The 27,654-nt window shown below is 45.4% G+C and overlaps 2 protein-coding genes across 13 annotated transcripts in view; one reads left to right on the forward strand and one right to left on the reverse strand.

The window, feature by feature from the left end:
- The window catches only part of CBL (Cbl proto-oncogene), a 120,336-nt gene extending 107,812 nt beyond the window's left edge, over positions 1-12,524 (forward strand). For all 6 annotated transcript variants that reach the window (XM_045204081.2, XM_053924888.1, XM_053924890.1 and 3 more), the window contains 4 exons: positions 7,696-7,836; positions 8,223-8,323; positions 9,003-9,182; positions 10,464-12,524. In XM_045204081.2, the coding sequence (XP_045060016.2) occupies positions 7,696-7,836; positions 8,223-8,323; positions 9,003-9,182; positions 10,464-10,747 (706 nt within the window). In that variant the 3' untranslated portion in view covers positions 10,748-12,524. The remainder of the gene's footprint in view (positions 1-7,695; positions 7,837-8,222; positions 8,324-9,002; positions 9,183-10,463) is intronic.
- Positions 12,525-12,549: 25 nt separating this feature from the next.
- Positions 12,550-26,830, reverse strand: MCAM (melanoma cell adhesion molecule). Of its 7 annotated transcripts, none has more exons than XM_045204082.2 (16): positions 26,714-26,830; positions 24,838-24,965; positions 24,540-24,747; positions 24,386-24,456; positions 24,219-24,306; positions 23,116-23,295; positions 22,886-23,007; positions 22,641-22,803; positions 22,425-22,543; positions 22,202-22,343; positions 21,932-22,053; positions 21,684-21,825; positions 21,505-21,576; positions 17,461-17,595; positions 16,904-16,987; positions 12,550-12,681 (listed from the first exon to the last, which is right to left on the reverse strand). In XM_045204082.2, exons 1-15 carry the CDS (start codon positions 26,778-26,780, stop codon positions 16,932-16,934), a joined length of 1,815 nt encoding a protein of 604 aa, XP_045060017.1. In that variant the 5' UTR covers positions 26,781-26,830; the 3' UTR covers positions 12,550-12,681; positions 16,904-16,931. The 7 variants fall into 7 exon arrangements, with proteins under 7 accessions (XP_045060017.1, XP_053780866.1, XP_024426759.1 ...); XM_024570991.3 differs by lacking the exons at positions 12,550-12,681; positions 16,904-16,987; positions 17,461-17,595 and adding exons at positions 19,231-20,274; positions 20,743-20,860; positions 21,188-21,317; XM_024570990.3 differs by lacking the exons at positions 12,550-12,681; positions 16,904-16,987; positions 17,461-17,595 and adding exons at positions 19,231-20,274; positions 20,743-20,860; positions 21,170-21,317.
- Between the last annotated feature and the right edge of the window lie 824 nt (positions 26,831-27,654).

A 27,654-nucleotide genomic window follows, 5' to 3' on the forward strand; every position in this document is an offset into this window, starting at 1 on the left:
TCCCACCAGCATCCCCCCTTTCCCCTTAGTCCATGTCCATATAAGTTTCTGGCTTTGACATTTCCCATACTGTTCTTAACGTCCCCCTGTCTATTCTCTCCCTACCATTTATGCTACTTATTCTCTGTACCTTTTCCCCCATTATTCCCCCTCCACCTCCCCACTGACAATCTCCATGCGATCTCTTTTTCTGTGAATCTATTCCTGTTCTAGTTGTTTGCCTAGTTTGTTTTTGTTTTTGTCATTTTTTTAGGTTCAGTTGTTGATAGTTGGGAGTTTGTCGTCACTTTACTATTCATAGTTTTGGTCATCTTCTTTTTCTTAGATAAGTCCCTTTAACATTTCATATAATAAGGACTTGGTGATGATGAACTCCTTTAACTTGACCTTATCTGAGAAGCACTTTATCTACCCTTCCATTCTAAATGATAGCTTTGCTGGAATAGAGTATTCTTGGATGTAGGTCCTTGCCTTTCATGACTTGGAATACTTCTTGCCAGCCCCTTCTTGCCTGCAAGGTTTCTTTTGAGAAATCAGCCGATAGTCTAATGGGCACTCCTTTGTAGGTAACTGTGTCCTTTTCTCTTGCTGCTTTTAAGATTCTCTCCTTGTCTTTAATCTTGGGTAATGTAATTATGATGTGCGTTAGTGTGTTCCTCCTTGGGTCCAACTTCTTTGGGATTCTGAGCTTCCTGGACTTCTTGGAAGTCTATTTCCTTTGTCACAGTGGGGAGGTTCTCCATTACTTTTTCAAATAAGTTTCCAATTTCTTGCTTTACCTCTTCTCCTTCTGGCACCTCTATGATTTGGATATTGGAACATTTAAAGATGTCCTGGAGGTTCCTAAGCTTCTCCTCGTTTTTTTGAATTCTTGTTTCTTCATTCTGTTCTGGTTGAATGTTTCTTTATTCCTTCTGCTCCAAACTGTTGGTTTGAGTCCTGGTTTCCTTCCTGTCACTGTTGGTTCCCTGTAGACTTTTCTTTATTTCACATAATGCACCCTTCATTGCTGCCTAGGTCTTTTTTATACTGTTGCAGTACCCAGTGAGTTCCTGGAGCATACTGATAACCAGTGTTTTGAACTGTGTATCTGATAGTTTGGCTATCTCTTCATCACTTAGTTGTAGTTTTCCTGGAGATTTGATCTGTTCTTTCATTTGGGCCTTTTTTTTTTTTTTGTATCAGCATGCCTATTACATAGTAAGGGGCAGAGCCTTAGGTGTTCACCAGGGCAGGGCAACACACCTCAGTTTGTTGTGACGCTGTATGTAGGGGAGGGGTCTGAGAGGTAGCAGTGCTGCTTGCTCTGCTCTCTGCCAGTTTTCAGTCACTTCCCCCCCTACCCACAATCAAATTGGGCCCTTCTGGTACTGATTCCCGTGTTGGTGGGTTTGTGTACATTCTGGGACCCTGTGGGTTTCTCCAGTGAACTCCTGTGAGGCTGGGAGTTTCTCCCGCTGCTGCCTCAAACCCCACAGGTTTTTTCAGTCAGAGATTTTGAGGCTTTATTTCCCCACCCTGGAGCCCTGGGTTGCACAGTCTGTCTTGCTCCCCAGTTGTTCCTCCTGGTTTATTTTCTCGCAAATGTGGGACCACCCAGTCTACCATCTGCCATCTTGCCTTAAGTCCTCTCCACCCAGCTGCCTATCTCCACCCCTCCTACCAGTCCGGATGAATGTTTTTTCTTTAACTCCTTGATTGTCGGACTTCCATACAGTTCTATTTCTGGCAATTCTGGTTGTTTTTTGTTTTTAAATTTGTTGTCCTTCTTTTGGTTGTGTGAGGAGGCACAGTGTGTCTACCTACGCCTCCATATTGGCCGAAAGTCCTGAATCGTTGCCTCTTAAAATTTTCTGGACACTGAAATTTCCCGCATATTTATTCTCTAGTTCTCCTCAGTTCTTACTGCTTTGCCATGCTTCCATTTGGAATCTTTTCCTTCTGCCCAAACTTACTTTATAGAGACAAAGACAGAATATTTAGGTGTGGGTATGGATGAGTGTAGGTGTCTTCCATCAATGATTTCCTCCAGGTTTTGTTTGACGGAAAATACCTTCTGTTTGACAGAAAATATCTTTTATTTCACTTTAATTTTCTTGAAAGATATTTTCACTGAGTATAGTATTGAAGTGCAGTTATTTTCTTTTAGCACTTAAAAAATAACATTATACTGCCCTCTAGTTTCCATTGTTTCTGTTGGAAAATTAGCTCCTGGGCTTAAATTTTTTCTTTTAAAGGTAATGTTTCTTTTCTGGACCTCTTTTTCTTTGGATCTCAGCAGTTTTACTATAATTTGCTCCCATGTACTTTTCTTTACATTTATCCTTCTTAAGGTTTGTAGACTTTATTGATTTTGTGGTTTGATGTTTTTAATGTTTTAGATAATTCTAGGCCTTTTTTAAAAAAGATTTTGTTTATTTATTGTTAGAATGAGGGGAAGGGGAAGGGAGGGAGTGAAATATCAATATGTGGTTGCCTTTTGTGTGTCCCTACTGGGGTCCTGGCCCACAACCCAAGCATATACCCTGACTGGGAATCAAGCCAGCAACCATTTGGTTCACAGGACCGTGCTCAAGGCACTGAGCTACACAAACCAGGGCTAGGCCACAGTTTCTTAAAATAGATGGAATAGTGTAGTCTTTCTCCTCTCCTACTGTCACTTTAGTTACTTTAATGTTTGACCTCTCACCATGCCTAACATAACTATTATGCTCTTCTGTGTTTCCTGTTTTTTCCTCTTTTATCTGAATAGTTCCTGCTGTATGCAAATTCCCTGATCTTCTCTTTTGCAGTTTCTAATCTGCCCTAAATCCATCTATTGAATTTGTATTTTCACATACTATGTTTTTAGGTTCTAGATTTTCCATGTGATTATCAAAAATTTATTGATTTTAGTTTTCTAATAAAATTCTCCGTCCTCCTTTTTTATTGAACGTATAATTATTTGGAAGGCCATATTGTTAACTCTAACTTTGTCTCTCCAGCTTGGCAAGACAACTAAAGTATCTTTTTCTGCATGGTTTATCAGACTCTAACTCCATGTATACACAGTTTAGGGATTAGCAATAACTCTAAGGGAAGTTGCAGGTGGAATTTAAACCTAATTCCCTGCTATTACTTTCTCCAGGATTTTTGCCCCTTCATGATGAATTTGTCGTCATGATACCCCCAAATTCCCAGCCTGCTGAAACCACCTTGAAACCCCAAGTTTAGAGCTTCTAATATGGGGCTTACATCAGAGCATTCTCCTCCTCTCTGGAATCTTGGCTGGCCTCTTAAGTTTGGCTGCCTGCTTGCTCTCCAGCGCCTCTTTCTTCTGCAGTCCTCCTTTTCCAATGGCTGCTCCAAGCAGATGGTTGGACGGTGCTTGCTACTTGGCCATGGCCGTGAACATGTAACATGTATATATGGTTTAGATCAAGATACAGTTTCATAGTTTCTCGTTATTTAAACTTAGTGTTATGTCTTGGGCATTTCTTCCTATCATTTAAAAAATTCTTCAGTTCTTCAAGCCCTGGCTGGTATGGCTCAGTGGATTGAGTGCTGGCCTACGAACCAAAGTGTCACCGATTTGATTACCAGTTGGGGCACATGCGTGTGGATTGTGGACCGGGTCCCCAGTTAGGGGGGGCATGTGAGAGGCAATCACACATTGATGTTTCTTTCCCTCTCTTTCTCCCTTCCCCATTTTCTAAAAATACAAATAAAATATTAAAAAAATTAAAAAATAAAAAGTTCTTCAAAATCCATACTTTCAATGATCACATACAGAATGTGTGACTATAGCATCACATATTTTAATTATTCCTCTATTGTTGGATATTTATTTTGTTTAAAATAATAAAATTTTTATTGGACAGCTTTGTACATAACCAGAGATATAGCCAAGGTAGAACTTCTGTGACAAAAGATGGTCAATGTTTTAAAATATGTATTGCTAAAATGCTTAATGAGGGGATGCAATTTTATATGTTTATTAAATAACATCATCAGTGAAAAGATTTACAATTAAATTTTTAAAAAGATTTTACTTATTTTATTTTTTAGAGAGGGGAAGGGAGAGAGAAAGACGGAGAGAAACATCAGTGTGTGGTTGCCTCTCGCGCACCCACTACTGGGGACCTGGCCTGCAACCCAGGCACGTGCTCAAGGCTGCGAATCGAACCGGTGACCCTTTGATTTGCAGGCCGGCACTCAATCCACTGAGCCATACCAGCCAGGGCTATAATGAAACATTTTTGATCACCCTTTTAATGATCTTTTTTTAAATAAAAGTAATATGTTCATTAAGAATATATAGAAAATGCAGATAAGCCACGCTGAAGAAATAGAAGTCATCCATAACCTTACCATTAGTTAGTGTTTGATGTGTGTTCATTGCCATTCCTGTGTGAATGAAATCATAGTGTACATGCTATTTTTCATTAGGAATAGCTTTAACAACTTAGGATGTCATTACATATTCTTTTACTACAATGATTTTTAAATTATTTCAGTTGATTGCAAAGCAGAGGAACTGACTTAAGTGTAACCTCACTTTGTAAAATAGACAAGACCTATTGTGGTAGAAGCAGAAGTAGGCCTCTGAAGCTCTTCTTGGAACCTCTGAGGCACTGAGGGATACAGGTGACTTCAGACATATGTGTATATGTGGTTTAAAATTTATTCAACACAGTATTATTTGACAAGGTTGTTGCCTTTTTTTTTTTTTTAAGTATTATTTCCTTAGGAAAAATTCCTAGAAATGGAATTTCTGAGTACAAGGGTTTTCATCTTTGGTTAAGTACGTTTGCTGAGTTAATACTCCAGAAGAGTTATTCCATATATTTCTTATTTGTAAAACTACATAGGAAAGTACCCATTTCCCTACATCTTCACCAATACTTGGTATTTTTTGTTAATCTTTGTGGGTTGTTTCCCCCCCCAACATTTTATCAAAAGTTTCAAATATAGAGTAAAGGTGAAAGATTTTTTACGGTGAACATCCATTTACTCACTACCTGTATTCTGCTGTTTGTATTTTATTACACTTGTTTTACCACATCTTTATCTATCTATACTTTTACTCATCCATCCATCTTTCTTAGTTTTTTGACACATTTCAAGGAACATCTTAGATACCAGTATACTTCTACTTCAGAACTTCAGCATGCAATACACAAATAATGAATGTAATATGTAGACATAAGAAAAAAATCTGAAGTGAAATTATAAAGGGCTCTCATCTGTTAGGTTTCAATTAGCATTTAACTGTTTTATAATAAACAGCTGTTGCTTTTATAATTAGCAAAACTAAACATCAAGTAAACACAGAAAGACAAATCCACTTGATGTTTGTATAGAGTATTTAGAATGTGCACAAAAAGCAGGAAGAGGAAGGGAGGGGAAACACTCGCTCACTCATATTCCCAGAAGCAATTTTGTTTCTTATATAGTTGTGTGGTTGGGGGGAAGTGGGGGTGGTTTTTTGTTTTGTCTTCCTCAAGTTTCACAGGGTGGGGTGGCAGGAGAAGTTTTCTTTCGAAACCTTCTGGGTGAAGCAGCCCAAGTATCCATCAGTAGATGAGTGATTAAAACAACTATGGGACATTTACACAATGGAATACCACTCAGCCACAAAAAAAAAAAAAAAAAAATTGCCCTTTACAACAGCATTGATGAACCTGGAGAACATTATGCTAAGTGAAATAAGCCAGTCAGAGACAAATACCGTATGACTTTACTCATATGTGGAATCTAATGTGCAAACTGAACTAACAAGCAAAGTAGAGACAGACTCATAGAGAGCAGGTTGACAGCTATGGGGGAGGTTAGGGAGTGGAGAGATGGAGCAAAAAGGACAAAGGACTCATGGATATGAACAACAGTGTGTGGTGATTGCAGGGGTGGGTATAGGGGGGTTAAATGGTAATGGAAAAAATACAATAAAAAAAAGCGCTTCTGGGTGAGAATTATGTATGAGTAATATGAGTATAATGGCAAGATCCCAGAAGGCCAGGGTCCAAAATCGAGGATGTAGTCCCAGAATTGATGGTAACTACCAAAACACTTTATATCTTTTTATTTCCCTTTTTTTTGTATAATATGAATAGGAAACCTGTTTATGCTATAAGATAATATATGTGATAGCTTTCAACAAGCTGTATATTCTTTGAAACAGTAGGAAGATTTTAGAATTGAGATTTGTATACATTCCTAGTGTTACAGAGCAAGGGCAGGAGGTGGTTCACAATAAATTATTACAGAAAGGATTCCCCCTTTCTGTCTCTGGAGATTCCTCCCCCCACGCCCACCTGCTAGGTTCCAAACGCCCGCCGCCAGAGGAAAGACGTCTCTCAATGCCAGAGACTGGTGAAAAGGAAAGGAATTGTTTATTTAAAAGTTACATAAACTTAGAGTAATGACTTAATGTCTTCAATAAGATACTAAAGACCTTTAGAATACCCACAGATGCACAGTCCTTCCCTCTCCCTGTGCCCAGTCCAGGGTACCGTGTCTCAGGAAAAGAAGTAGAAGTCCGTGATTCAGGCTCCCGGCACCATCAGCTGTGTGGCTGCTGCAATCTCCGGTTAATCCAAAGCCATGTGGCACCTTCTCATGGCTCACCAGCAAGAGTCCTCTCTCCCCTTTTCTTCCCGGCAAAGTCTCTCCTGCTGCCTAAGCCGCGTGGCAAAAAGAAGCACTCCAAAACCTCATGGTCCTCTCTACTCTCCTTCAGAACCGTGTGGTCCTTTTCCCCATTTCAGAACCACATGGTCCTTCCTATTTACTTCAGAACCACATGGCCCTCTTCCTTTTCCCTCAGAACCTTGTGGTTCTCTTCTTTTCTATGGCTGCTGCGCCTAGGTTTAAATCCCAGTGCCCATCTTCCTTTGCAGCCCCATTTCTGACTCTTCCTGCCAGCATCCCCGTATTCTTCCAGCTTTTCTGAGCTGCCATAGTAAGTCCGGGCAGGTGTGGCCCCATGGCATGGAGCCAATCATCTCCAAGCTCTCACGCAGGCCCTGTAACCAGGGGGAGTTGCTTCCCAGTCCCACCTTGGGTGGAATTCGGTCCCATCCCCCTGACTCAAAGCAGGGCCACAGCTATTTAACATATCTATGAAACCAGTTAAAGGTTATAGATAATGTTAAATGACTGCCAGGGGTTAGCTGCAAAGCTCTTGCTACCCAAAACAGCTCTGAATGGCCCTGTTCCATGTGTCCCATCCCCGCTGGCTCAGGCCTGTGGGGGTGAGGACATCCTACATACATTTTTCTAATATTTCCTGGACACCTTGAGCTCTGGACCCCATTACAAATCCCTTCTTGGGACCCTCCTCTTGGCTGTACCCTGCTTCACTAGCATATTGTCAGAAAGCTACCTGCTATTTTTTGTTTCATGCCTAGTAAAGGAAAAACCAGCATACTAGCTCTTGGACTGGTGTTCTAACTTGTTGGAGGACAGAATCTAACGCATGAAGTACTATCCCAGTGTAATACATCTCAAACCTAATAGCCTTTCGTCAGTTAAAAGTGAAAATTATTGTGTTTCTAATAATTACCTATCTTATCCAGAAGAAATAATAGTTCCCTTAGTGGCATCTATCTTGATCTGTCAAATTTGAATTGTTGTTTTGAAGACACTTACTTCATACTTGTTTTTTCATCTTGTTAATTCTTTTTGTTTTTCAATTTTTTATTTTTCATCTTCCAGACCTCTTCCTGTGCCAAAGCTGCCACCTGGAGAGCAGTGTGAAAGTGAGGAGGACACAGAGTATATGACTCCCACCTCCAGGCCTCTAGGGCTTCAAAAGCCAGAGGTGAAACGGCCTTTAGAGACATGCCAGAGTTTACGGTAGGTTCACAACAATCCTACTTTGGAATTAAGCTGACACCACTCACCTGTTTGGCTTGCTACTTTCACATAGCATTACCCAGCCACAATTAAAACAGAAAGATGTATCTTTCCTAATGTTTAAGCCTATTAACAGCTGTAAGCAATTCCTCTTAATGATTCCTCAGCATCACAGTAATCTAAAAAACATACACATCTATTACTCATCACAAGAGTGACTTTTACATCACAAGAGTAAATATTACATTTCATAGTGATACTGGCAAAAAAGAAGTCCTCTTGAAAGAATCAGGGTCTATAGTAGTAATGAATAGATGAATCTTAATAAGTTTGCGGATAACAGTTCTATTTCTGAAGATCATTGTGCTACTTTCCTTCTGGTTCAGAGCATGTGATTGTGACCAGCAGATTGATAGCTGTACATATGAAGCAATGTACCATATTCAGTCCCAAGTGGTGCCACCTGACACAGAGAGCAGCACCTTTGGTGAGTAGCTATTCCGCCGTAGGAATGAGCCTGTAATATTTGGCTAGTGAGATAGCTTGATTTAAGCAGAAAATTCTTTTAAATAATTTTATTTGCAAAGTATCTTTGATTCATGGGCAGTAAAACCTCTTTCCTTTGTTTTATTCCCTGTTCACACCACTAGTTTCTTTTCTGCTTTTTTATCCCTCCAGGGCCTAGAGACATTTTGTGTTAAATGGCCTGGACCTGCAATACTGGCAGCTGCCTTTTATTCCCTCTGCTTTCTCACATTGATGATATTCTTTTGTGTGTGGGTGGTAAATACTCAATTCCCATACTAACCAGCTTACCAAGGTGAAAGTTCAAGAAGGTAGCATTCGCAGGGCCCTCAAAAGTGAAATGCAGACAAAATGTTGAATGAATGCTATAAAGTGGCACTTAAGTGGCCTAATCCTGGCAAGAATAGCTTTTGACATGTTCAGAAAGGTGGAGCTGCAGAATTGGTGTAGATTTTGTTTTCTCTGTCTTTTATCTCCACCCACAGGGCCTCACTTGGTGTTTGGCCCGTAGTAAATGTATAAACATTTAGTAATGGTTTGACTTTGTCCATACGTGCCTGAATGAAAGGGTGTCCTCATGTTGAAATGTGGTAGCAGATGAAGTGTGCTGGAAGGAGATAACTGCACAAACTTTTATCTAGGTGCAGGTGATTTGACTGCAAGCCATGCTGGCATTGGCCCGGAAGAATCAGAAAATGAAGATGATGGGTATGATGTCCCTAAGCCACCTGTGCCAGCAGTGCTGGCCCGCCGAACTCTCTCAGATATCTCGAATGCCAGCTCCTCGTTTGGCTGGCTGTCTCTGGAAGGTGATCCCACAAGTGAGTCTCCAGACTACCTTGGGTTTGTACTGAAATGCTGTATGGCCCCTAATTTATACTGAAATAGAGATGAGTGACTGCCTGGTGAAATAAATCAGTAGCTGGAAGTAGTAGACTAAAAATTATATCTAAATGGGAGGAAAGTGGGTTCTGGGTCCCAAATTAGGAAGTTAAACTGTAGTCAGACTCTTAAGATTTTGCTAGACTTTGAAATGAGGTTGTTCCTTAAACTATGGCTCCTCCTGTGCCGGGGGCGGGGCGGGTAAGAAGGATTTCTGTGCATTATGACAGGGGTTATTAAGTTCAATGGTTCTTCAGACCACATGTTCCTGTCTTCTGGGCTCCATTCCATTGGAAAGGAGGTGTGCGGGCTCTGGGAAGCACACTAAACGGGCGTGGAGCAAGCGTGCATGGGTCTTGACTGTCAAGGGCTGTTTTTCTTTTACCTGTGGCTGCCTGGGAGCGCCACAGCCAAAATTGCTGTCACTTTCAACAACTGGTGAAAAAGATACCACATCCACTTGCTGAAACAGGCGGTGATCCCATCTACCCAACCTTGTTTAATGCTTCCCTGCAAATTATGCTTATTTCTGTTTTGTTATTTGGAAAAAGAGAATTTCAGTGTCTTTTCTGTGCCCCTCAGAAAATCTAAAAAAATAATCCAGACAGTGACATGTATGAAAACTTGTTTCCAAGTGTAAAGCATGATGCAAATACAGATGTTCTGTGCTTATGACAGTAGTTATTGTTAGCAGAACAGGTGCATGGTATATTTAGAAGGTTGTTTCTGGTGTGAGAAGGAGGGGCCCATGTACTAAAATCCTTGAACCTGTAAAACCCAATCATTTAAAAAAAATTTTATTTATCAATTTGAGAGAGAGAGGAAGGGGGAGAGAGAGAGAAACATTGATGTGTTGTTCCACTTATTCATGCATTCATTGGTTGCTTCATTTTGCTTTTAATTTTTTAAAATTATTTTTATATTGTTACTCTGTTACAGTTGTCCTAATTCCCCCCCCCCCCCCCCCCCCCCGCCCTTCATTGGTTGCTTCTTGTGTATGCCCTGACCAGGGATTGAACCCGTAACTTTGGTATTGTCAGGATGATGCTCTAACCAACTGAGCTCCCGGCCAGGGCACCCAGCCTTCTGACTGAAGAATATATGATCCCAATTGACAGTGTGTCAGTAATGTTTTCATATTAGCATATTGTTGTTATTGCTGCCATCAAATGAGGATTTCCCTCCACATTTGCAAATATTTTCTTTCCTATTTCTTGTAGACTTCACTGAGGGTTCCCAAGTCCCTGAGAGGCCTCCCAAGCCATTTCCTCGGAGAATCAACTCTGAACGAAAAGCCAGCAGCTCTCAGCAAAGTGGCACTGCTGATTCTGCTGCCACCACCTCACCACAGCTCTCCAGTGAGATTGAGAACCTGATGAGTCAGGGATACTCCTACCAGGACATTCAGAAAGCTTTGGTCATTGCTCACAACAACATTGAAATGGCCAAAAATATCCTCCGGGAATTTGTTTCTATTTCTTCTCCTGCCCATGTAGTCACCTAGCACATCATCTTCCTGCTGCAGCTTTAGAGGACCAATGACCTGGGAGCTCTTACTCAAGTAGTACCTAAAGGGCAGAGAGGTTCCTTTGGAGACTTCACAATGAAGTTTAGCCCTGTCTGTGGGATATCACATCTGTGGTTCTAAGATTGCAAAACAGTGGAATGAAAATGGAATAGCTAGTGTGTTTTATTGTTTTATTTGTTTTGGAAGTACATTTGAAGGTGTCCTTTTGTCCCCAGTTAGAGAGAGAGTGGTTTTTTTGTTTTGGGGTTTGGGGTTTTTTTGGGTTTTTGTTTTCATGGTAGCCTACCTGGGGAACAGTACAGAAAACAGTAAGAGGAGTATTGTGCTATAAATCCCGATTGAGGACTTGAGACTTTCCTGGGCTTAAGAATGTGGTTGTGTATATATGTTTGTCAGTGGTCGTGTGTGTCCTGTGATTATAAAATTAACCTGCTGTCTGTGTTAATCCCAGGCAGGGAAAATTAGCACAAGAAGTTTAGGAAGAAATCTTATTAAAACTTCCATATACTGTGGTATTATACCCAACCCCAGTGTGTATTACAACTTCAACACTCCCCTGTGGCTTGGATTATCATATGCACACAAAGTTTTGTAGTTTTAGAATACCGCCCCTCTACCCTTTCCCTGTTTCTTCTTTCCTCCTCCTCCTTGGTGTTTCACACTGGCAGTTAGCTTGCTATGACCAGCCTTACTGAGCCAAGCGATGTATAGGGTTTCTTTACTGTGTGTGATGGTGTTGGTTTGCTTGAAAGGGGAAGAAAGGTCCTATTGCTGTATCATTCCAGTCATGTTTGATACTAGCAGCTAGCACTAGCCACTCCAAAGCACTTTTTCTATAGGAACATTGAATCTGTTAAAATAAGATGTTTAATTATCCTAACTATAATGAGTGATTTGAGATAGAGGCCTTCAAATACATTCCATGCTCTCTCCAGAAAATAGTCTGTGGGAGTCAGTTGCCTTGGTACTAGGTATGCTTGTGTCTGATGTAGGTCATGAGTGTTTCTACTCAGTGGGAAGGGAAGAACATTGGTTTCTAGCATGGTTTTCTGGCCTCAATGCCAGGAAGCTTGAATCACGTGCTCTCTACCTTGTTATCCATTAAAAAGACAATAAGGGTTTATCTGTTCCCTTTTTATTCACAATGAATTAATTCCAGTTCATATGGGTGTCTCCCAGTGAACATGTGCCAAGTTATATTTTCTGTAGTGATTTTTTTTCTTTGCCCTTTAGGAATGGGGGTACCATCCATGGTAGCTCAGCGCTTTACTACCCAACAACTTGGTTTTCACTTGTGCCTATCTATGGCTTTGGGAATGTAGCACCTCCTTCCCCTTTCCTCTTCACCTTAGGTCCTATATATACTTTAATGACTGCATTCCCCACAGTAATTAGACATCATTTAGTGTAATAAATGACTTTACTATAGTCAAGGACAATATGTGAACAGCGAGGCAGTTTGTGTATTTGCAGGTTCCTTAAAGCAGATTCAGAATCCAGTGTGGGGCACCATTAGTGTTTGTAAATACTACCAAATGACCCCTCGAGTTCAGGTCATTCCCTGCCCAGAGTCTTTTACTGGCCTCCCCAGCATGGTGGAACCTTCTTCCTTATCAGAAGCAGGCCTGCTTTCTATTAATCTACTCTCCTCAGACTCTAAATCATGCTTTTGTCTTTACATCCACAGAAATGACTCTCCTTAGATTTCTTTCTCATTTTATCATCTTTATTACTAAAACTTTTTAACTCTTCTCTTGGCTTTTGGCTTTTTGTTTTATCCTCTTCATCTCAGAGCCATTTGCATTCTCATGGTAGCCAGTACAGGACTTGTTGACTTGCCATGGTTGCCTGTGTCTCCTCTGCGTGGTGGTGAATGACAGAGCCCACTGTCGGGTGTAGGAGGTCCTGACCTGGAGTGGAGGGCAGAAGAGAGTGGCAGTGTATAGGAAACAGTAACTTGGCTTCTTCTAAAAGCCAGTCTAGTGTTTCATTTGTGGTAACATTCAGTTTTGTGTTTTGCCAAGATATTGAAGGCCTAGACATAGAACTAAAAAAATGGCAGCAGGTTCCATACCTAACCGTACAGGGATTTCCTTGTCTGTAGATATTGCCCAGGATCTGAAGATATATCAAGAGACCAAAGCCCTGATTCTGTGTATCTTTTGCCCTTTTGAAAGTGCATCCAAAATCTTCTTTGGAGATTATGTCCTTGCTTATATAGTCTAAGGGCAAGTTCATCCTTTCTTTTCCCAGTGGAGTACTTGTGTGGCTTTTTGGGTCCTTCCTGAACTGGGGTGCCAGATCCTTGTGTTAAACAATATGCCGTTGATTGGAGTATTATCTTGTCAGTTATGTATCTGTAGGCATTCAGGGTTTTAGGTCATTCTGTGGGGGTTTTTCTCTTTGGGCGCTTTGAGGGTACATCTAGGTCCATGCCTGAGATTGCCAGGCAAGCCTCAGAAAATTTTCATATGGCTCTTGTTTTGAGGACAGTCCTAAAACTTTAATTTCTTAAATTTTCTTTTGACTAAGGCCCTAGTAACTTGTTCCTCAGACTCCATTTTTAATGGCAATTTGTAATTCTTTGGCTCTGCTCTGGACTAAATTAACATTGCTCTTTCACAAGCAGACTTTACTTTGAGTTTTGTCATTTTGACAAACTCATCCCTTTTTCCCTCCCATCACAGATTATTCCTTCTCTGTTAACTATCAGGTATATAAGGTGAAACCACTTTGATGTTTTCCTTTTTCTTAAGTGCATTAGGATATTCTGTTCACCCCAGTCCTCTGCTGTCCAGGGCTGCCTTACACAGCCTCCCACGTGAACTGGGCAGCTGCTCTGCAGGACTTGCAGTGATCTGCCCGCCCATCTCCCACTAACGTGGAGAGCTCTCAAAGTGGAGAAAAATCTGTGGGCTCTGTGTTACACCTCCCTTAGGTACATAATAGATTAAGCAACTTAACATCTTTCATTTAGCTATTATTCTTTATGCAAATAGTGGATGGTCATTCCCTCCCACAGCCCTCTCTTTCCTCAGCCCCACTCTAAATGTTCTGCCATTCTTCTGATTGCTCTCTTCTTTTATAGACTTTTAGTACCAGGGTCCAGGGTGTAACATTTTGCTGTTTTGTGGATTTAAAAAAACCCTTCAGTCAGGGGGGTATTGCTATTCTTCATACTTGAAGTATTTATTTCTTATACAGAAAAGTAATATGTCTTATGGTCCAAACAGTGAACATACAAATGAATTTTTGTAAATGGCTTGCAAAGTAGGAACCCAGCTGTATGTTCCCTTTAAGGCACTATTAACAAGATCTAGACCTTTTTTCTTTTTTATTGAAGTATAATTGACATATTAGTTTCAGGTATATAATATAATGAATCACTATCTGTATACACTGCAAAATGATCACCACATTAAGTTTCTAAGTTTAGTAAGCATCCATCACCATACAAAGTTACAAAATATTTTTTTCTTTGTGATGAGAACTTTTAAGGTTTACTCTCTTGGCAACATTCACATGCGTACTAAGGATCTACACCTTCCTGTGGGTGATAGCAATGGTGTTAATGCAGAATCTTCTCCTACCTCACATCATGAAAGTCAGAGGGTTGTAGACCTTCTTGCCAACTATTTGGAAGTCCCTCTTCTTACTGTGTTCTTCCTGACTCTCTCCGTGGAGTAACAGTATTCTGACCATTAACCTGGCTGTTTATCAGTTTCTTCGTTCATTCAGCAAAAGTTTATGAGTGCTTTACCATTTGCCGGAAGTGTTAGCTCTGTGTTCTCTCCTACCACCATGTGGTGATTTACTGATGTTGGGGGATTGTACTTGGCTGCCCAGCACTTAGATTTGGCCCTAAAGTAGCCCTTCCCAGTAAGATTGTATAGTTTTCATTCATGGCTCTTACATTTCCTTTCAGAGCTGTCCTGGCTAAAGAATCTGTGTGGTGGTTTGAGGAGTATGTTGACTGAGAGTTGTGCAATAAAGCAATTAAGTGTTTAAGCAAAGCATCTACCCACGGTTCCCTTTCTAATCTAGTGCCTCCCTTCATCTTTTGTACTGGGCCACTTGTGTCCCTCCCTGATCTTCCTTCTTGGGAAGTTTCCCTATCGGCCTTCTGTGACCTGTCACCGTCTCCCATTTTATTTGGAACTTGTTTTCCAATCCTTCACCAAGCTTTGCAACTAATCCTAGTCTTAAGAGTGGCTGAAGGTATGGGAGATGGATGGGCACTTGTCGCTGGTCCTGATCTTCAACCAGTTGTTTGGTCTCCCTAGAGTCAGGCAGTAAAATACACTGAACTCAGTCAGTTCTCAAAAATGTCAGCCTTGCCCTGGCTGGGTAGCTTAGTTAGTTGGAGTGTCATCCTGTACACTGAAAGGTTGCAGGTTCAACTCCCAGTCAGGGCACATACCTAGATTGCAGGTTCGATCCCCGGTTAGGGCATGTTTGGGATACAACCCATCAATGTTGTTTACATCTGTCTCTCTTTCTTCTCTCTCTCCCCTCTCTCCCCTCTCTCCCTTCTCTCCCTTCTTCTCGCTCTAAAATCAAACATACCATCGAGTGAGGATTTTTTTTTAAATGTCAGCTTTTGTCTCTTAAGGTAGGGAACTTAGAGACCTTAGGCATCCTACTTAGTATTAAAATCAATACATCATCATTCTCTCCCAGACTTTCAGTCTTTAGAAATTCAGTCTACAGCATTTTAATTCAACATAAAGCATTACTGTCACTACTTTGATCTCAGTCTACATTAGCAGTCTTTCTTTAGGACTGCATCTAGCCATTTAATACATGGAGGACAGTGCATAGTGGAAGAAGGTCAAGGTTGTATCTTTGACTATCCTGTCTGAGAATCCTTCAGATGCAAGAAGCAAGTACTGAAACTAAAGAAAGGAGGAAGTCATTTATGATTGCAGAGTATTTCACAGAACCCAGGACAAGAAATACACTTGACTCTCGCATGGAACTGGAACACTCTGCACCTAGTTCTTTTGCTTGTCCTTGTGTTTACTGGCATGCATAGGCCCAAAGTAGACACCCTAATCCTCAAGTCCACAACTCTAGAGATCACCATGAACCAGATTCCAGTTCCTCTTGGTTCATATTCTCAAGAAAGAATATGACCACCCTAGCACATTGATTGGGTATCTACCCCCAACCTGTCAGCCTTCCCACACAGGGCAACAGCAGCATGTTCCTTCAGGGGGCAAGAGGGGGTTCTCAGAGAAAGGAGGTATAGATGGGAGAGACACCCTAAAAATACTTTAGCAGTAAACTGCTATCATACTACTTTTTTGAGAGCAAGAAGACAGCTGTGGCACTGTGTCTGGAACGTCAAGGAAATTCTTACATTTAATTCAGGTTGTTCTCTTTATTTCCTATTTTTCTTTTTTTTATGAGTCTTTGTGTCCATGATTTCTTATCCCTCTCTTTAGGACCAGTTTTTCCTGTTTTGGAGCTAGTATGTTCTTAGGGTGACATTTCTTAGCCCTCCTTCTATCTCAGGTTTTTTAAGCCTTCTTTCTTATCATTTAGAGAGCAGGTCATCCCAAATCCCACTGTAGTCACCCATGGACTTCTGGGCTCTCTTCGGGTTTCAGCACTGAAAAGGGATTCATTCCATGGCCTGTGTCCCTCTATACCCTCCTCCTTGCCCTTCCATTTGCTAGATGAGGGGAGCTGCTCAGTAATATTCTTAGGCAGCCTCCCTAGGTACCTCAGAAACTGCTGTGCTGCAGCCAGTAAGAATATGTAATTGTTGGCAGAGTTGTCAGGATATAAATTACATACAGATTCCAGTTTAGAATGGAGTGTTTTTGTTTGTTTTACTGAGAGCTCTTTAGACAGGATATTTTCACCTTCCCTGTCCAATTGCTTTCTTTGTAGTCCTGTATTAAAACCTTTATTTTTATTTTTGAAACTGCTTCTGCTTGCCTGAATCTTTTGATCTTACTAACCTCATCCTGTAGTCCTCTGTTATTAAGACATTACATAGTTAGAACTTATATTAAAAAATTACTAGAACAAAATTATTGGATTGTTAGGTATACATAGAAGCAATCTAATAATCCAAAGATACATATTGAGGCACATGGTATAGGGCGGGTTATCAGACTTTACCTTTGATATTCTAGTGTAGGCTCTGCCTTCAGTGTCCTAGGAAACCTGGGTTGATTTCAGAGAGGAGTACCATGTTTCTTGGTTCTGGAAAACACAAAGAGTAAGAGGTGGGGAAATAGGGGTACACAGGTGCTGCATGGAGGTTCACTCATAGTCAGATGGCAGGTGCTGACCCTCTTCTTATGTAGCGCCTGAGAAAACTGTGGCTTACCACTCCTGTTTGTGCAGAGCAAAGGCTGAAGGCTAACCTCAAATCTGCTGATTTGGCAGCTCAACAAGCCAGAATTCTAATTGCCCAGCCCCATATTCTTGACTCAATCCCAAAAATTAATGTGGGAGGCACCCTCCACATTGCCTCTCACAAGTTCTACCCATGAACTAGACTGGGAGGCCAGAGGAGGCTTGCTCAACACATGCTCTGTGCAGCTGCTCAGGCCCACAGTGGGCTGTACTGTGGTCAGTTCTGTCCTTCCTCCTCACCTCTGACCCGGTTATGATGGGTGCGGGTTGCCATCCTCGTGGCTATCTGGAAACTGAAGAGGCAGAGAGCTACTTACGAGTCTGTAGAGCACGTGTTTTCTCTTCCTTGGCCTCTTTTGCTGTCTCAGTGAGTAAGCTTGCGGGAGCAATGTCCATGAAGTAGATGCCTCGATCCACCCTTCTCAGCATTGTTGTAGTGTCTTGGCCTTGACCTGCTGAAACATGTGGTTGGGCCATGGCAGCTATCAAGTACCTCTTACATCTGCTTTCTGGCTGTGGTGACTCAGAATTTTTAACCTTATATGAGTATATATTTAACCCTTATTCAAAACAAAAATAATTTTTAGCACACTGAAAAAAAAAAAGCCAAACATATTGTGCCTTTGTAAGGAAAGGCAGCATTTTAGAGCTTAATATGGAAATAGCAGAGTCTTAGCTCTCCTCTACCTTGAGTGTATCCCTATGGTCTAGGGAAAAGGAAGTACTCCATGTGGCTGGAGATGACACACAGGTGCATTGTGCCAGTGGTCCCTTTTCCTTGCCCAGATGCTTAGTTGGAAGAGATAAGCATTGTACTCTGGAATCATTTGGTTGCTTCCCATTAGAGTCTTAGTTAATCAGGTCAAATGCTGTCTCCATCCAGCAAGAAGACACACAATGTTCCATGATTTCCAGGTCTACTCTGGACCATTTCAAGTGTCCCAGCCTCCTGATCCTATTAATGACCCAGCTGCATGGAAGTGTCAGATGGACTCCAAAAGGGGAGATTGTTTCTGTTTCTGTCTTTTCTTTTTGGTGGCTCCTGAACTGGCCTAGACCTCCTGCCTCTCCCTTTCATTTGAAGACCTTCAAACTGAAAGCATTAAGCAGCTATTGTCCTCTGTGGGGTCTAGTTTCCCCTGGGAAAGGCAGAGAGAACTACATACCAGAAGCCCGTCACCATTATTGTGGCCACTAGGTCTCAGGAAGTGGGGGAGGAAAAAAAAAATGTTTTCTATATAATAGCATTTTACTTAATTCTTTCCCTTTTCTCAGTTCTTCCCTGCCTGTAACTAATAAAGAATTTTGGGATAGAAACAATTCTTTTTAAAGTCTTTTTTTGGGGATTTAACATACTGGGGCTGGAGGGAGCTTGATGCTTTCTCCAGAATAAAAGAGTCTCAATTTGTATATCAGTGTTAAACAACATGAAAACTTAGATGAGATTTTTGTTGGCTATTTAAAAAATGTGTCATTAATATAAAAACTTTGTTATTAGTATTTAATCATTCTCACATGTAAAGAATAAAAAAAACAGAAGGTAAATATTCTTACAGAGAATAGCAGAGCTTTAAGATTCATTTTCATTTTAAGTCTACTTTGTTTTGCCAATGTATTAATGTTTAGAGGTCTGTTATACTAATGTTATTTATTAATTCATTTATATACACAGCTAACTAAAGAGCTTTTTCAAGCACCCATGTCTGTAAAAGTATTTTTAAATAAAGTTTCTTTTGTTGTAGCTGACTTGAGTTCTTGCTCTTTTATGGGGGTGGAGGAGTGGGACATCAGGCAGCTTTGGATCCACTTACCACAGCAAGTCTGTACTGCTACCTCGAGGACAAGTCTCAGTGACAGCAAAGTGTAGAGAAAGAGCAACAGGTCCTTGTCAACAGCCTGCCAGGCCCTGTCAGCTGCCTGGACCAGGGCAGCTCTGCTGCTGAGTGGCGAGGTTGTGCTCTGTGCTAGAGCTTAAGCCATTTGCTCTGCTGCCAACTGCAAAGGGTGTGTGTTCCTTTTGGTACCATTCCAATTCCAGAGGCCCCAGGCTGCTGAGGTCCCCATAATGAATGAAAAACAGTGTAAGATTTCTGGGACAATTAAGCTTTATTGTGTGTGTGTATATAAAGGAAACCATTTGCAAATTTACACACAACAAAACCACACAAACACACGCATATACATATATATACCCCAAGCTCTGGCCAAGCCCGTTTCTTAAAGTATCATCTTCCCATTAAGGCCCTCCTTTTGTGGTCTATGCCCATTAGCTCAGTTTGTAGAAGTTTGGTGCTAGTATAACTATAACCTTAATCCCCTTAACCATGTGGACCTCATCTCTGTCCCCTACTCTCATCTTTCAGTTGTATGATTATGAGAGCCAAATGAATATAGAGGCTTGTGCTCAATGGGCTTAACTCTGGAAAAGAGTGCAGTTTCCTCACCGCAGGGACAATGAAATGTAGCCAGCAAGTCTTTTAAGGAATGATACAGGTTCCTGGCTTCTGCCCAAAGAAAGGAATGTCACAAAAGGGACTCCAGAGAGGCAGGCAGGCAACTGCTTCTAGATCCTGCTGGGGTACTGTCCAGAACTGGTGTGCACAACACACTCCACCGGTGGTGAGGGGACTTGGGCTCTCAGCGCATCCTCGTGTCAGTGATACAGCTGAATTATGAAGCCAACATTGGGGCAGGAAATCACCTCAAGATAAATAGGCTACCTACTTCAATAGCTGTTGATAGAAGAAGGGTATTTACATCCATAGTATGTGTAAAGAGAAAACATGTTCTGCAAGAAACTCTCCTACCCACTCCTGGAATATCCAGCCCCCTTCTTGCGATAAGCGTCACTCAACAAATTGAGACAGTGGCAGAGTGTGGCCCCTGAGGAGGGGGCCTCTGGGGCCATCTGAGGTCCTTCTCAGTATGGCTCTGGTCCTAGCCCTCTGGCTCTCTGAAATGTGGTCTGCAAGTAAGCTGGAGTAGGAGTCTTCTCTGTTGTCCACTTTAGAGGCATTGGTGACCATCCTGAGTGCTGGGGATGAGTGAGCAGGGAGCAGGACATGTCCAGGCAAAAAGAATAGTTCAGTATGATTCAGTGACTAGTGCCTCATATCGATGTATTTCTCTCCCTAAAAATGGGGAAAAAGAAGTAAGAGAGGAATGTGGAGATAGTGACCACAGTTCAGGGTGTGAGCACTAAGGAGAGAGGAGGGAGGAGGGAGCAAAAGCTGATGGACTAGATAGAGCAGTCTGGAGGAAAGAAGCAGGGGTGGGTATGGCAGGGCCAGGAAGGAACCTAGGCCCCTAAGTCACACCTCATGACCTGAGCCACAAGTACTGTTCAGGAAATGGTTATGGTGGTGGTAAGGGTCTTTGCTCTCAGTCCTGGGAGCTACCCTGTCCAGGATCTCTCAGCCACGTGCCTGGCCCTACCATCTGTAAATACTGTTAAGGAGGGCAAGATGTGGTCTGCTCCCAATTTCCAGCAGAGAAGAATGAATAGAAAGTTAGTGTTGGGGTAAATGAGAACCATTAGCCCCTATTGTTGCCAATCCCTGAAGTTGCATCAGGCAATGACCATAGGAGCTGCCTCCTACCTGGTCTCCCGGAGCCCTCTTGTCACCGTTGCTGCCCTGAAGGAGGCCCATCTCTTCTGGGCGCTTATCTGACTTAACTTCAACTACAAATTCGCTCTTACGAGATGGGGGCAGTGTTCTGGGAGGAGGAAGGGAGGCAAGAGGTTGGCAACTAAGGCAAGGGAAGGACATTGGGCTGGGTGATGGGCTCTTTGGTGCTCTGGGGCCAATGCAGGGAAGGGAAATGGGTACTGAATGAAAGGGAGAAAGTATGATTGATGGAAGCTTGCTAGTGGGCAGTAAAGCGGGGAAGACTCAGACCCAGTGCTCCACTCCTGCCCCAAAGGGGTGAGTGGGTGCTGGGGCAAGCAGGGAAACATCCCAAAGCAGCAGCAAGGTGGGTAACACAAGATGGGGTAATGAGCAAGGGGCTAGGAACCATGCTTACATCTCTTGTTTGCCTGACCTCCCACAAGGCAGCTTGCCCTTCTTGTAGAAGAAATAGAGAACAGCACCCAGCATGGCCAGGACCAGGAGGCACACAGTCACAGCCACGATGACCACACCCTTGCTTTTGGGCTCTGGCAGCTTTTTCTCTGTCCCACAAAGACATTCCTATTCACTTCCTGCCCCGGGCGGTGGCATTTCCATCGCTGCTCCACCCAACCAAAGGCTGAGAGAGAGGGGCTGTGCTTACCTTTCTGGACAGGGCTTCCCAGGGACATTCAGGGCACAGTGAGGATGCCCCAGTACAGCCCTGTTCTTGGACCAGGCCTAGCTTACCTGTGGAGGTGCTGTTGGCTTTGGCATAAGGACTGACAGTGGAGGTGATGAGACCAGTGGTTCTGTTGGAATCTGGTGGGAGAGCAGTTAAATGGATTGGGACAGGGTGTTGGAAAAGCCTAAGCTGGTGCCCTTGCCTCAGCATGCCCCTGACATGCTCTGCAGGCCAAGGCCCATACCCAGCTCCAAGAAAATGATGGTGCTGTTTTTGCCCAGGGAGTTGGAAGCCACGCATTCAGCACCCGTCTCCAACAACTCTGGAGTCACAAGGACACTCAGGATGCTCAGGACACTCTGTGAATCTTGGTCTTGTTCATTTGCCTACAAGGAAGGAGCAGCTCAAGGGGCGGGGAGGATGTCCAGCCACGGCAACAAAGCCCGGGCAGGGATCAGTGAGAGCACGGGCAGATGAGATGTGCCTGCTCACCATGCCGCCAACATTCCAGGAGATGCTAGGCCGAGGAAGTCCTGAGGCTTCACAAGACAGATTCAACATTGTGTTCTCCTGCACCTGCATCTTCCTCTCCTTTAATGCCACCCACGGGGGCCCTGGAGAGGCAGCAAACTCTGCTAGCTTATTTCCCCCTCCCCATAGAGCACTCCAGGGTAGTGAGTGGTTTTATGTCCTCAAAAAACTTGAAACACCCAACTTTGGGTGGCTCCAAGGGCCACCTGATCTGTGCCCAGAGGGCCTCACCCAAGATGGCCACGTTGACCAGCTGTGTAGAGTTCAGGCCGGGCACGCTGGGCACAGACGCCACGCAGCGGTAGCCTCCCCCTGCCTCCCGGTTCAGGTTGTGTAATTGAAGCACAGGCCCCTTTCCCAGCACCTTGCCTGTCTGGGGTGAGAGACATGTCAGAGACCACTCCCTCCTCCATCCACCTCCACCCACTCCACAGCTCCAGGGCTACCTGGGTACCTTTTCTCTCAGCCACTGGAATTCAAGGGCCTGGTTACTTTCCGCCCCACAAGTCAGGGTGAGGTTGCTGCCTTCTTGGCTTTCAGGGGCTGCGGGACTCACCCACACATCGGACACATCTGAGGACAGCAACAGTGTCAGTGTGTGGGGGGCAGGGTGGGCAGATTCCCTCTTGCCGCAGCCTGGTCCCCCTGTACTGGGCCCTCAGCCTCTCACAGTTCACCAGGAGCTCCTGTTGGTCACTTGACAGTAATGCCATGGTTTCCAAATCCAGGCCCTGACATTCATAGAGCCCGCTGTGCTCCTTGTGGGCAGACTTCAAGACTAGGATTCCGTTGTCATCGGCAGTCTCCTCCATCACCTCCCTGGTGCTGAGGTTCTGGGAGAGGATGCAAGGGTGAGCAGAGTGCACCTCCATCCCTTCTATATCCTTGTCTGCACCCGCATGAAGCCCTCTGCACCTGCTTGCTGATGCTGAAGTGGGGTGGGGGGTTGCCATCAGCCAAACACCTGATTTCCACACGGTCCCCTTCCTTCAGCATTCCCATAGGCTCCACTTCCAACCACACTTTCTCTGCCGGGTCTGCACGGTAAAGGGGTAACTCTCAGCCCACGCTGCCCATGCTTGGGTACGGAGAGGCTAGCAGGCATCACCCCCAAGCCTAGCCCCAATTCAACAGTGAACACTCACAGAAAACAGGGACAGAGACTTCCCCCGATTCCTTCATGTGGTTCCCACTGGGCAGCCGGTAGTTAAGCTCACAGTAAAACTGGGCATCTTTGTCCTCCTTAAGCAGCTGTGCCTTCAGAACACTCTGCACAGTATACAGACCACTCGACTCCACAATCTGGGATGACTGAATGTGGACCCCTGGGCAGGGAGGAAGGGGGAAAGGGCTTGGCCTCAGCCCTGCCTCCATGGTCTCCCTGGGGTTAGCAGGGGAGACATAAAGGGACCCCTATCACCTGCGGAGGGCCAGGTACAAATGGCAAGCTGCAACTTCCCAACCCAGAAGTTTCACTGCTTGATATCCACCCCAGACAAACACACATGGGCACACACACAAGGATGTGTGAAAATAATGCTGCAGTGATGAAAAAGAAATGAGAAACACTGTAGATGTCTACTAACATGGACATGAATAGAATCCTGGGTAGCCAGGGTAAACAATTAGGTAGATCTAAATAGACTGGCCTGTAAAGATTTCTAAGACTTATTGTAGAAAGAAAAAACTATGTAACGGTGTATACTATACAATACCGTTTAGATCAGGGTTTCTCAACCTCAGCACTACTGAAGTTTGGGGCCAGATAATTCTTTGCTATAGGGATTGTCCTGGGCACTGTAGAATGTTTAGCAGCATCCCTGACCTCTACCCTGTAGATGCCAGCAGCCCCTCTCCTTACCCCAGTTATAACAACCAAAAATGTCTCCAGACATAACCAAATTTCCCAGAGGGGGAGCAGAATCACCCCTGGATGAGAAACACTGATTTATGTAATAAAAAACAAAAGCCTATATATTCCTAGATTTATTTGCCTATGTGAGTAAGTATATAGAAACAGGCTTGAAATAACACATACTAACCAATAGCAGAGATTAATTCTGGGGCAAGGGTGCTGGGTCTGGGGCAGGAAGGAAATCTTCCTTCTAGATTTTCTGTACAGTTTAAATTCTTATGTAAATATTTTCAAGTATCACTTGTGTACTTTAAAAAAAAGTAAAATAAAATGTAAGGTGGTCCCTATGTGGCACCATAAGCTTGACTTTTAAGGGCCAAGTGGGCTACTCACGGTTCTTCTCTTCCTTCAGAGGCCTGCCGTTCTTGTACCAGATGACTTGAGGAATGGGGTAGCCGTTTCTCCCCACACAGGTAGCAACCTATGAAGAACAGAGTGAGTTGCCTCTGAGACCCTACCAAGCCCTACCATAGCTCCCCTTACCACCTGGCATATCTCACCTCCTCTGGCTCCCTACTGTTCACAGAAATGCCAAAGGCATTGGCCTGGATGCTTGGCTCCTCTGGAGCTTCTACAAGGGAGAGAAATGAGGAGAGGCATAGAACTAGCACTACATCGACGCACACTGCCCACAAAGCACAGGGGGGCACTCACTGTAGACACGGAGCTGGAAGCGGTGCTCCTGGGACCGAGGGCGCTTGCCCTGGCACAGGAAGATGCGCTCATCATGGGGGGTGACATGTGTCAGGGCCAGAGTAGTCCCTTTGTCCTGGAGGCTGAGCCGGTGCTGGTACTCCCCAGGTTCGCTCTGACCATGGCCCTGGTGCACACGGAAGATGAGGGTTGGCTTCTCCTTGTGGACCTAAGGAGAGGCAATAGGAGAGGGGCGTCCTGGGCTACATGAAGGACAGAGCTCCCCTACTGATGCCCTCTCTAGAGCCCCAGCACTCACAGAAAACCAGTCGATGACATGGCTGAAGTTGCCCTGGGAATGGGAGGGGCCACACTTGAGTAGGGCTGTGCTGCCCACTTCCACCTCCACCAGCTCAGGCTCTGGCTGCTCTGCCACTCCAGGCACACCTGGGGGTAAGAGGAGGAGCACCCCGGCAGTGTCAACTCCAGCTGCTCTCCAGGCCCTCCCTTCACACTGCTCACTGCAGTTGTTCTTCCTGCCTCTTCCAGTAGCTGAAGAGAGCCCTGTCCTTTCCTAACCCTCAGCCACTCTCTATTCCTTGCCTTAGGCCAGCCTTCTCCCAGTTCAAGGGAGTTGGGATGGTAGTCTTTGGTCATTGGAGCAGAGACTCTGAGTGCCAGGCACCTCTATGATGAGGCTGGCAGAGAGGGCAACCCATGCTCTGGGCCAAGAGGAATGCCCTTCTCCTTCCAGTCCCCCTCCTCTATGAGTGAGCTCAGAGTGTGGGAATGTAAAGCATGTGCCAAGCTGGGGCACACAGGCCCCTTTGTGTCACCACACCCAGGGGAAGACGTCACTACTCTACCCTTTGCCCTCCCCCCCCCACAAAAACCCCTCCCCAAATCTCCCATAAGACCCACTGGTCCAATCCTCACCTGAAGCTCCCCTTTCACGATTAGGAAGCAGCACCTCTGTGAACATCCCACACACTCAGAGGACCCCATCCTGGGAGTCTTGTGAGTGTGGAGGGCTCAGAGTCTCTCCCAGGGGTCAAGACAAGGGCCAGGAAGCGGGCAAGAGTGACTAGTCAGTCAGTGGTGCCTGCATGCTGCCTGCTCTGTCTGGAGGTGATGTCACTCAATTCCATCTGCCTGGACTCTGGGATACTATCTGACTGGACTCTGGGTTGTTGTTCTGGTCTGGCTCCCAGAGAAGGAAGACAATGGAATGGTCTTTCAGCCCTCAGCAGAGGGCTCAGATCCCTGATTCCATTTCCCCAGATGTAGAAGAGCAGGGCAGGGTGAGGCTGGACCTGCGGCTGCTGTGGAGACTGATTTAGCCCTTTCCCCAGAAATACAGTCAGGTTGGGGGGCAGCAGACCAGGTTATCCCAGGGACGCTGTCGGCACTGGGCATACGGCCAGGGAGCTGGGAATTGCCTAGCTCTCCCCGTCCACAGCCGGACAGCGGCTGCGATTTGGGAGAAGGAGCCAAAAGAAACATGCAGCACCGCTGCAGGCCATACAAGGGCAGCGTGGACCCGGGAGCGCCCGGCTCCTAGCAAGTTCGTACAGGGGTGCTCTTCCCACCTGAATGTGGTCTCATTCCTGGAGGTTAACAGTTGGGGACGCTTCCACTCTAGGAAGCCTCAATCCCTCGTCTCTGCTAGCTGTGATACAGTCACCGGGGTAAGTATGAGGCGACCCACACCTCTCCCCAGCCCCTGCTAACGCCCAACTTGCGCGCCGTCCATCCCCTCTTCTTCATCTCCAGCCAGACTCGAAGCGGGAGAGGGTGGGGTTGGCACACACTCTCCAGCTAAGAAAGCTGTCTTTTCCAGCAACAGGCGGGCGCGGAATTCAAGATTTGTGGATGATGTTCTCTAGCTGCGCATCCCTGCCACGGCTCCAACTGCGGGCCCCCACAGAAGGACCTGAGGAAAACCTCTCTGGACACCCCAATAGTCTCGGCTCCACCCCTTCCCGTGCCGCAGCCTCCTCCTGCATCCCCACTCTTGCTCCCGGGATACTCGAATACAGACTGCAAACTGACTGAAAAAAGAGTGGTGTGCGCGCAAGGTGCCCGGTGCCGGGGACCTGGAAAGGAGGGGCGCGTGCCGGGAACGCAAAGCTCCCGCCGTCCGCAAGGCCAGCTACGGCTATTCCGGGTACGGGTCCCCCAGCGACCTCACTCACCCGCGGCGCGGCCACAGCAGCAGCAAGCGGCCATCAGGAAGGCGCAGAGGAGCCTGGACAGCCCCATGCTTCCCGGTGGAGGGCCAGCGCCAAGTGAGAGAGCTCGCGACTGCCAGGGCTGACGTCAGGGGGAGGGGTGGGGGGAGGGGAGGGGGAGGGGTGGGGGGAGGGGAGGGGGAGGGGTGGGGGGAGGGGAGGGGGAGGGGTGGGGGGAGGGGAGGGGGAGGGGTGGGGGGAGGGGAGGGGGAGGGGTGGGGGGAGGGGAGGGGGAGGGGTGGGGGGAGGGGAGGGGGAGGGGTGGGGGGAGGGGAGGGGGAGGGGTGGGGGGGAGGGGAGGGGGAGGGGTGGGGGTAGGGGAGGGGGAGGGGTGGGGGTAGGGGAGGGGGAGGGGTGGGGGTAGGGGAGGGGGAGGGGGGAGAGGGCCCTGCGGGTCCGCCCAGCCCCTCCCCGCAGCCCCCAGCCCCTCCCAAGGCGCCGCACTGAGGGAGGTAAGAGTCGGCCTCCCAACCCCGACCTGGGGAAGGGTGAGGGGGCAGGGACAGGTGTCTCAGGCCGGACTGACTAGCCGAGGCAATATCAAAGAGAAGCTGGCCGGAATGGCTAGAGTCTCTGCGGTCAGGACCAACGGCGCTCACCGCCTCCCTCCTCGCCCCCGGCTCAGCCCCTACCAGCAAGTACAGTTCTGAGGGACCTCCTGGCGGAGGCTCAGCTAACAGAGTCATTGCATTCAGTGTCCTCTTTCCTCCACCCCGCCGGAACCCTCCCTGCCTGCCATAGAAAAAAAAAAGCTGATTGCAGTATTGCGGCTGCCGCCGGCCTGGCACTGCCCCCACGCCTCGCAGTTCTGGCATCTTTGAGGGAAGAACCCTGGGCTGGATCCCGCATAGACATAGAGGTACCTGTACTGGGGAGTGGAGATGGTGCCTTTGGGCTGTTCTTTC

Source organism: Desmodus rotundus, chromosome 5, assembly GCF_022682495.2.
Source record: "Desmodus rotundus isolate HL8 chromosome 5, HLdesRot8A.1, whole genome shotgun sequence".
Lineage (NCBI taxonomy): Eukaryota > Metazoa > Chordata > Mammalia > Chiroptera > Phyllostomidae > Desmodus > Desmodus rotundus.

Bases quoted from the DNA above. Each gene is read 5' to 3' on its own strand.
- MCAM (XM_024570990.3), bottom strand. From the start codon at position 26,780: ATGGGGCTGTCCAGGCTCCTCTGCGCCTTCCTGATGGCCGCTTGCTGC. The intron at 24,307-24,385 runs GTGAGATATGCC...TGTTCTTCATAG, and splicing joins ACAGTAGGGAGCCAGAGGAG to GTTGCTACCTGTGTGGGGAG. The intron at 20,275-20,742 runs GTAGGAGGCAGC...CCCCATTTTTAG, and splicing joins AGAGGGCTCCGGGAGACCAG to GGAGAGAAATACATCGATAT.